This window comes from Herpailurus yagouaroundi, unplaced genomic scaffold (assembly GCF_014898765.1).
Source record: "Herpailurus yagouaroundi ecotype Mexico unplaced genomic scaffold, PumYag 164, whole genome shotgun sequence".
NCBI lineage: Eukaryota > Metazoa > Chordata > Mammalia > Carnivora > Felidae > Herpailurus > Herpailurus yagouaroundi.
In genome coordinates this window covers 40,540,852-40,551,689 of record NW_024412405.1, presented here as the reverse complement: position 1 = coordinate 40,551,689, position 10,838 = coordinate 40,540,852, and the positions used below count along the sequence as shown (strand labels likewise).

General features: G+C 35.4%; 1 protein-coding gene across 1 annotated transcript; it reads right to left on the bottom strand.

The window, feature by feature from the left end:
- Positions 1–9,836: 9,836 nt before the first annotated feature.
- Positions 9,837–10,447, bottom strand: LOC121037864 (40S ribosomal protein S6-like; the record flags this gene model as incomplete). Its single annotated transcript, XM_040487390.1, has 1 exon — positions 9,837–10,447. A coding segment is annotated over one exon (582 nt), but the record flags the coding sequence as incomplete, so codon positions are not given.
- Positions 10,448–10,838: the final 391 nt, after the last annotated feature.

The following is a 10,838-nucleotide window of genomic DNA, read 5'->3' as shown; positions in this document are numbered from 1 at the left end:
GCATGAGCAGGGGTGAGGCAGAGAGAAAGAGGGAAAGAGAAGATCCTAAGCAGGCCCTGCACTGCCAGTGCAGAGCCTGATGCGGGGCTCGAGCCCATAAACCATGAGATCATGACCTGAGGTGAAATCAAGAGTCCAAGGCTTAAGGGACTGCACCATTCAGGTGCCCCAAATCATATCCAATTTTTGGTTATACATACATTAGTTACTAAAATGGTAATCTTTCAAGAACAACACATCTAGTATCTTATTTAGAGCTACATCATATCTTCCCTTCTTGCCAAAATATACATCTTAAGCCACTTATTGTGAACCAAGGGGAATATATGCTACAGAGAGCTGAGAATGAGAGAAATCCCATGTGAGTTTATCACTGGTTTCTGGGAACTTAAAAAATGAAGTGTAGATTTAGACTGGTAAAAACTGATTGCATAGAAAAAGAGAAAGACACTGTATCTTTAATTTCAGCTCTGTTGAAACATTAAGTATGTGTAACTTCATCTTAGGCTTATTTCTTATAGCTCCTTTTGTCTCTGTTAGCACATAAATGCATGTAAAATAATTAATGATTAATGATCAAATAAATGATGAATGTATACATAACTGCACTTAACTTCATACATTTCAAATGCAGAAATAAGGACATGCTTATTTTATAAGCCCTATTTGCTTTGAATGAATTTTACATACCTGTAAGTATTACTATCTTGAACTTTCACCTGCATTTCTGGACTACATACATATTTCTCACTTTGTATATTTACAAGTAGCAAATGGGTTCCTGCTAGATTCCTGGACTCTTGTCCAGAGAACAGGAAATCCTCACTTTATACAACTTGTGATATGCATGAATTTCAGTGTATAAAGGTTTAGTTAAATAACACCAGTCCCCCAGCAACAAGGTGTAAATTTAATTACAATGGTAGATTAATCATAGTTAATTGCATTAAGTACCAAATTTGCTGCTAGCTCTTCAGTCCACAAATTATGCAGATAACAAATGCACACCATGATTTGTCATCCACATTACTTCTTTCAGTCTGTTGGTGATTGATCAGTGTGCAACTGTTGTTTGGTACATGCACAGACAGCAATGCGAGCAGTTGTGTTGCCTCCTTATATCCTAGTGATAAACCAAGGTGGCATGTTGGAAGAAAGAATAATCAATAGAGGAAACTGGCCAAAAAGGATGAAAGTACAGCAATGAAATAAAAAGTCCGTGTTCTGAAAACGAAAAACTTTTTTAAAGTTTATGCATTTATTTTTGAGAGAAAGAGAGAAGCACAGAGACAGAGAGAGAGAGAGAAAGGCAAAGAGAGAGAGGGAGACCGGAGACAGAGAGTCCCAAGCAGGCTCTTTGCTGTCAGCACAGAACTGGATACGGGGCTTGAACTCATAAACCTGGAGCTCATGACTGAAATCAAGAGTCAGAAGCTCAACCCACTGAGCCACCCAGGTGCCCCTGAAAATGAAGTTGGAATCAAATATAAACGAAGCTGTAGACTAAATGGATGACCATACACCTGCTGGCATTGCCACCATTTGAGAATTCTAGATTTGCAGCCAGAGAAATTTAGTGAAGGCAAACTTAATCAACATGACTGAAAACAGTGGTTGTGATAAAAAGAATGAAGATACATCAGAGGCATAGACATTGGCAAAATCTCCACATTTAAGAAACTCCTGGAGATATTTCACAACATTGAAAGTTCAAAGGATAAAATGTTGGGAGCTGATCCAAGCTTATATTTGATGAGAAGAAGGCAACCATTGTTCAAACTGTATAAATGAGTCTTTTTTTTTTTTTTACAAAAAAAAAAAGGACAGTCTAATTCTCGATGTTTCCCATTTTTAATTTACAGTGCACTACATGAATATTAGCATTTACATGAGTTTTTAATTTCTCTATATGTTTATAATTTGTACTAATAAACTTTTTAATGGTTTGACAAAAATTTTTAGAAGTCATTCAACAACTGTAAGTTTTCCCATTGACTACTAAGACAGATGGTAACTAAAATTATTGTGGAGATCATTTCAAAATGTATAAAAATATCAAATCACTATGATGTACACCTGAAACTAACAGAATATTGCAATTATGCTTCAATTAAAAAATATTGCTTTGTATGATTTCAGCTTACAGGGTAATTTTCAGTCCCACAGTACAATACAAATCAGGGACTTGCTGTAAATATTCACACTTAAAATGTTGTCCTTAAGCCCCACATATAGTACATCAGCAAATCTTGTTGACTCAGTCTTTAAAATGTATTCAGAATGTATCCACCACATTTGACCACTTTTCCTCTTATCAACAGTGGTGATAATGAACCATTATGTCTTGATTTTTTATTACAACAACCTTGTAACTAATTTCTCTGTTTTCATCTTCTCAGACTATCTACATCAAAGCAACCAGAATGGTTTTGTTTAAACTGGAGCCCGACCACAGTATTCTCCTGTTTATAACCCTCCTATGGCTCCCATTTCACTCGGAATAATAGCCAAAGTCCTAGAAATGGCCAGCAAGGCTCTACAAAGATCCATCTTCCTAGGCCCTTGACTCACTGGCCTTGTCTCTACTGTGTGCATCAATCACTGCTGCCACATAGTCCTCGTTCTTTTCCCTCAACCTTTGCAGATAAGTTACAGCCTTATGAAATGTTTACTTTTTGGTGCTCTTCTCTGCCCGGAAAGCAGTTCAACTACCCATTCACAAGTCCTTCTTTTTCTCTTATGGCGCCATCATGTTCATAAGTCATCTCTGACCTTTTAAATTGTCACTCCTTCCCAACATGTTATTTTCCCTTCTTTGCTTTCTTCCTCTTCAAAACACTTATAATTTTTATAATGTGAAAATATTCTGTATTTACACAACAAAACATATTGTTATGTTAATTGCATTTTGTTATATTATGATTTCCTTTTTCTCCTATGAGAATGGAAAGGCCATAGCACACAGCTTTTCCTCAACCTGTATTTGATGAATACATGAATAAAAGAATGAAAAAATGGGTACTTATGGGTGATTTCTCACATGATGTTATGAGCTCTGATAATTCTGATTGCCTATTGTGAAGGTGCTCTAAGATGTATCTTATAAAATAGTGCAATCCATGTGGGATTCTCCAGCTGTGGTCAGAGATATCACACAATATGCTGAAAAAAATCAACTACCAAATTCTTGTTATTCATTTATGCAGCCTAAGATTGTATCTAGGTGATTTTTTTTGATACTATACATTTTTAGATCACAGTGAGGTTGCTGTTGACTCCCAAAGTTATAGTATTTTTTAATTAAATATTTATAGGTGGAGGAGTGAAATGAAAGGCTGAGGTAATTTATTCTGTAGAGGAAAGCTGGACTGACTAGGGACGGTTAAAGCATAAGTGTACTTAGGTGACTCTCTGAGTCAGGCTGTACAGTTGTACTGGAAAATTTGCTAGGATTCTAGCATTAGTTCTCTGTAAAATCTCTATAAACTAAAACACTCACTTCAGATTTCCTTTAATTTGTACGATACACAATCACATGCATGCCTGTGTGTGAGTGCACATGTATACTTGCAAAATAAGATAACATAAGCACTAAACACTTTTGGAATATTCAGGTAAGGATTCACTCTGTTTCCAAAGGAAACTGTGCTAATACTAACCAAACAAATATGTTGCAATTGTTAATATTTCACTAGGTTAGCAGAAACTAGCACAGAATGGAGGGGTAATACTTTATCAGAAGTAATATAGTATAAGAAGCCGAGAAGGAAACTGGCCAGGAATAGCAGGAGTTCCAAAGGGAAACCGTGACAGACACCAATTTAACTTGATACATAAGAAGTATAGACATCAAGGGAACTGTTCCATGATCATAAAGGCATGTGCTACATTTATCTTCTCAATAAGGGGCTCACTAATCAGATATGTGCCTTAAAGTTAAATTAGTCCCTAGATTTAAAAGAAAGTGACAAGATGTAGGAACTTCTACATTATTAAGAACAGATGAAGATACCTTCAATAAAATGAAATACTTAGAAAATATTTTGCAAATGCAATTATAAATTCAGGACACCTTTTGGTTGCCATAGGAGAGAAAAAAAAGCAGAAGAAATATACACTACTGAAACCAAATAATGTACACATTTTAAGAAATGGTAAATTCACCTTTTTTGAAAAATAATACTTCAAGTCAAAAGAACAACACAGAAAATTCACAGAATCTGAACTGTGGGGAAAAAATGCTAATCTGACCAGGTAGACAGGATTTCCTTATTGTCTCTGCTAAGAATAAGAAGGCAGGGATATCTGCAAGGCATGCTATGTTTCTGGAGGGATATATCAAGTCATGATTAAGAATCTAAAGATATAAACATCCCAATGACTACTGTATATTACTGATCCATGATGGAATGAAGAATTCTACTTCATGAAACCTGTAATATAATCTCATTCTTTTTGATTTCCTGATTACATAACTGAGGACACTTAAGAAGTTATATACATACATATACATGTATATATATTTCCTAATTGAAGTTTTTATTTAAAAGGCAAAGTCACACTGAGCAAAGTAAAAGTTAACTGTATAGGAGCTTTTAAAAGTGGTTTGATTTTCTGGGCCTATATTATAAAACCAGAATTAGATTCTGAGAGATATGCTGGGGAAAAGATTGCACATATGACTGGCATCTGCCGAAATCTGTCTGAGTATAAAAACAATGGTGTCATATTAACAGTAGCAATAATTCTTTCTCTATCTTGTAACCAGTAGATAATTTTTTTCAGAAAACTTTTAGCTAGTTATTTCCGGGAGATTCCAGAGACCATCTCATATGTACAGGCTACTTAGATACAATGTGATATCTATTGTTTTCTTTCTGTTTGATTCCATCTCTTTGCTTTTTATGTCTAATTCAGAAGCTTCAGATACGTATAAAGTCAGATATGTGCCATGTTACGCAATTGGCTATAATTTTGTCACCTGCTGATGCTACCAAAAGTTCATTGTGTTGACCTTCCAGGAATGCTACTACTTTTTGGGCAGCCTTCTGAACTCTGCCACTAAAACGACTCATGCAGCTATTAAGTTGACATCCTACCTAGGTCATACTATATTTTTTTGCATACAAGTGCAGATGTATTTTTCTCTTACTTCTGTTTATATCTTTGACTTTCAAGGATATTTGAGAATCGTACAGAATTGTTGGTGAACTAGTTCTTTCTAATTTATTTACAGTTCCCAGGACTCAAATAAGAGGTGACTAGGGATGAGTCTGAAGTCAGTGTGAACTGGGCCATCATGCACTCAAAACGGTCCCTGCCTTAGTGGGGCATTGTTATGACACCAACCTCCTGATCTTTTCTCCTCCTTCTCTTAGCATAATGTTTACCCAAGTCCCAGCTTAGTTTATGATACAAATAGTTTCCAAATAGACATGCACAACCAGTCCTTCAGACGTACCCAGGAATGTTGGGATCCTAGGAAAAGCTCTGGTTAAGCTTACACTTGAACTCTACATTATAAGTTTCAGTATCTGGTTGTAATCTGTCCAAGAAGAATTTCATCAGACAGTGCTAAATAGGGATGGAAAACTTTATTAAAGACCATTGTAAAAGGGGAGAGAGATTCAACTCAACTCTGCAGAAACAAAAGGTAGGGTGACATAGTGTAAAAGCAGTGGAGATTATTAGAAGGGAGGTTGTTGAATATGATTAAGTCATACCTGTTTTCTAATTGTTCCTTATTGGTTAGGTTTCTACATTCCCTCAGATCCTGGAAGATATGGATAGTATCTTTCTTGATAATTACATTTTAAAGAGATGGCTCCTGGGCCCTTGAGAAAGACATTCCTGAGCTATAAAACTTATAAGATGCTGAGAAAAGAATTTACTTCTCAAAGGGGAAGAAAAAGAATTTATAATTGCAAATTTCTAAAGCAAAAACTCTAAGAAAAGGTAGTTTGAGACCCCAAATCAGAAGGAAATGTGTTTAAAGTTTAGTCATGCTGAAGGGAACATTAAGGCTGTCTCCATCATAGGTAGGATAGTAAATGTCCAAATTCCATCATGCCATAGCAACCCAAGGAAAGGTCCTGAAGAAATAGTAAAAGAAAAATGATAGGGTGCCTAGGTGGTTCAGTAGATTAAGCATCTGACTCTTGATTTTGGCTCAGGTCATGATCTTGCTGTTCATGAGTCTGAAAGCCCTGTGTTGGGTTCTGCACTGACAGTGTAGAGCCTGCTTGGGATCCTCTCTCTCCTTCTCTCTCTGCCCCTCCTGAGTGCTCTCTCTCTCTCTCTCTCTCTCTCTCTCAATAAATAAACTTTAAAAGAATGATGACGATGGTGATGATGATGATGATAGAAAAGCTGCTTTATTGATGTATTTCTATGTATCAAGTACTGTGTTAAGCTTTTTACATGGATACTTTATTTAAAATAAACTACTGAGGTAGTGACTTTAATTTCCATTTTTCAATAAAGATACTGAGTTTTAAACAGTTACCCAAGTTCACACAAACAGTAGCTAGTAGAGTCAAAATTCAAACCCAGGTATTTTGGTAGATGAACTAAAGGAACATGTATTACTAGCTGAATGCTGGCCATCCATACTTAGTCCTGGTAAACTAGTCTGGGTCAAATGGAACTGCAAGGATTAAATTAGAGTTTACTTAATCTAAGTCATTGTGTCCTAACTTCATAATTTTTGTCAACTTTGTAGTTTATAGTGTATTTTTTGCAGTTTATACTATATTATTATTATTTTTCTCTCTCCTTCTTCTCTTCCTCCCTTCTCTATTGTAACCTCACCCTAAGCAGTAATACAAAAAAAAAAATCATCTCTAATATGATATAAAAGCATGCCAAGGGTGGGGGGGAGTTCTCATTTATTTCCTGTTTATACTATTAATATAATTGGCATACAAATAAGACTATGATTAATACAAATTTAATGGATGAATAAAGCAATCAGTGACCCACCAGTGGGAAATGTATGAGACTTGGAGAAAGAGGGTCTAAGATATGTCTGTAGGAATGGAAGTGGATCTAATAGCTTCTTTTGTCAATATTCCCAAACTCACATCCTAATATTATATCTCTAGATCTCAATTCTTTGATGCTGAGAAAATTTGAAAATACAAAAGAATACATGAGTGAAAAAAAAGTGTAGTCTGTAGGAATGAACAGCAATAGTTTTATTAGACCATTAGCTAAATATAAGTGATTTACTATCAGAAAGCTACTGTTTTCTTAGGTTGTATAAAATGTGTTTAGAATAAATAAAATAAATGCAGATTTGAGAGATGGGAATGAGAGGCAGGGCATAACTATCTATTTTTAAATATTTGAATATTTCTCATGTGAAAAGCAAGTACATTTATGCTATGGGACTAAAATATCAGAAGCAAGATTAATTAAATATATAAGATAAAGAATATATGATTCCCACTAAAAACAAAGACTTCAAAAATAGCTTCATTGCTTGAAATAGAAATCATTGCCTTTGGAGTCAAAAATTTCTCCATTATTGGAAATGTTCATGAGAGATTTTGACTAGATTATAGAATAGAATGAAAAACAGAATGATGAGGGATATACATATGTGGTTTTAGATTTGTGATTTGTTGTTTCTGTGATTCTGTATGGTCTCACTTTAGTATGCAAGATACCTCTGCTGTATTTTGTTCTCTCCTAGAAGATATGAACCAACTGAACAATTCCATAGTGCTGCAACCAGAGTAACACTAGGCCTAGGAATTGGGGAAAAGTAAAAACCATCGTAGGTACTAGAAGCAATTATATTGAGTTAGAAGAGATTAGAGCATGAAATCCATTATCAGAGCAAAAAAGAGGCTGCTCCTGGAAAGGGAATAAGACCTAATTAAACATACAGAATAACTAAAAGGGAGTTTTAAATTCAACTTTTAAAAGGAAGTTTTATAATAAGTTCTGCTTTGTTTTTTTACCTTTTAAAAAATGAGATTACATGTGGAATGCCAAATTACTCATCCTTGAAAGATTTTAAAGAAAGGATGAGCTAGAACCTTTCAAAATTTTGTGATAGAATTCTGTGATTTGGAAGAATACTGAATGGCATAACTTCTAAGTTTTTGCTATAATATTAGGATTTGGATTTTGCGGTCTTTTACATCATAGAAATAGATATGTTTCAGACATTCTTTTTACAGATAAGAGACTTCCCATGTGTAATGATTTTTCAAAACACCATCTGCCTTAAGGTTCTATTACTGTGTATTCAATGATATATTGATGTGGAAATTAGTATGCCACCTGGCTTATACAGTTTTGAATGAACTCTCCAGTACTTTGTTACGAGGCAAATACAATGGACCCATTGTGCTAGACAGTCCCAGTTCATTATGTTAGTAACTATCATATGGCTCTTATACCTCCTGCTTTTATTTAACAGAAGAAAACAAAATAAAAATGATTCTGATTAGTTCACTGGATCAATAAAGTGAAAAGACCACTTGTAGACTCGACTACTATTATCCTAATATTTGTTTTCTCCTTTCGAGTTTTAAATCATACAAGGTATTATGTGAAATGGATCTAATGTTCCTTTCAGGTCTGTCCAGTTTGATAAGTTAATAATTATAATTTAATGTCCTACTAAGTTTACTAATCATAATTTATCGAAATATTCTGTCCATATTATCAAAACAAAAATTTAAATTGTTTTAAGTAGTTTAAATTTGTAATATGAGTAGGATGGTAGTAATGTACTGTATAACAATAAATTGTAATAAGAAACCATATTATAATGCTAATAGAGAATTTATATACATATATATTTATATGTCTATGCATATTCTTCACTTTTCTTGGGATTACACAGTCATATGTCATTTCATGATTACAGAAAAAATGTAAGTAAACATATTGTAAATGTGAATGCACTTTGGCTTGAAATGTTATATTTTAATGAAAATGCAATATTTGTCACATTTTCAACTTATGCTTTTGACACTTTGTCACTATGGAGCAGATGTGGAAATATAAAAAACTTGAGAACATTTTAAGTAGGGTGCTAACAGTGACAAAATTGCCCTTTTTGAGAAGATAAACTATTTGAAAGTTACAATCACCATAATAGCTATATGGATTTTATCTCTACCAGCATTACAATAGGAATGGAGTAGTCACAAGAATCATAGCTAGCTTTTATTGAGTGGTTATTATGTGACAGTCCGTATAAACAGCACGTTACATATATTATTACGTTATCAGAGCAAATTTAGAAATAAAAAATTTCCTCCATCTCATACTTCTTCCCTTGTCCCCAATTTATGGATAAGAATATTAAGCTTAAGTCGAGTAAACAGAAGACTTTGGATATTAGGCATGCAGTAAACTTGATTGTGAATAACTGCAGCATAAAGTGAAAGGGGTTTCTATATGGAAGGATGGCAATTAACATAAAATAAACAAGATGGAGAGTGGTAGGACAGGATAATGAGGGGCTTATATACTATGGTAAAAATTTCAGACATCACTTTGTACATGATTAAGAGCTACTTTAGTACTGTGAAAATGGAAATGCAAGATTAGATTTTAATAAGCAAGACAGACCAGTCCTGATATTCCAAAGTGATAAGTGCTATAAAGAAAATAAAGCAGATAATAGGACAGAGAGTGACAAATGGTGATGACATTGTGGGTTAAGAAGGTTACATTTGAACAGAGATCTTGATAATGAGAGACATTTGAGCTGAGATCCAAATGTTGAGAACAAATAAGTCATCTGAAAATCTTGTGGAGTGATAGTCAGGGGAAGATCAAATATCCTAAGATGGGGAAAAGTTTGGCATATCTTTTTTTTTTTTTTTATGTCTGATCTTATTTATTTGTTCCTCTTACAACAATCTCCTTTTTGACTGGACTCAGACTTTGAGGTAGAAGCTCTCAGAGAAGACAGCCTCCGTCTCTTGGCAATCTGTTCCTGGCGCTTTTCTTTGGCCTCCTTCATTCTCTTGGCCAAAACCTTAGCGTATTCTGCAGCCTCTTCCTTGTTTTTCTTCCTGCGCTGCTTCATCAAAGCAATGCGCCAACGTTTGTGTTGGAGGACAGGTGGAGTAACAAGATGCTGTATCTTGGGTGCGTTGGTTCGAGGTTTCTTACCTTCTTTATTTAGGGGCTTTCTCACAACATACTGGCGGACATCATCTTCCTTTGAGAGATTGAAAAGCTTGCGGATTCTGCTAGCTCTCTTGGGCCCCAGGCGACGAGGCACAGTAATATCAGTGAGTCCAGGAATATCCTTCTCCCCTTTTTTCACAATGACCAAGTTGAGAACACTGAGATTGGCATCCACAAGGCAACCCCGAACAGATTTGCGCTTTCTTTCTCCAGTCCTCCGTGGTCGGTAGCAGGAATGCCCCTTACTCAGCAGTAGGCGGACACGGCCATGGGTCGACACCCTGCTTCATGGGGAAGCCTTGTTTTCATTGCCACCACTGATTCGTACTACGTAACCCTTCCATTCTTCCCCTAAAGTATCAGCAGCAACTTCTGTGGCCATTCGCTTCTCATAAAAGGTATGAAGTTTGCGTTCATCGTCCACTTCAATGAGTTTCTGGCAGCCAGTAGCTGGGAAAGAGATGTTCAGCTTCGTGGTGAGGCTGCCTACTGCCTCCGAGGCGCCAGCATATCTTCTTAAGGATAAGCAGATTCCCATGTACATAAAACACAGTAAAAGAGGGAGAATGTGATAGGAGATCATGTCTGAGATGAAGGGTCAAGTCATGCATGTGTCTTTGTGACACCATAGTAAGTCATTTGAATTTTATTCTAATAGCAATGAGAGTGGACAACCG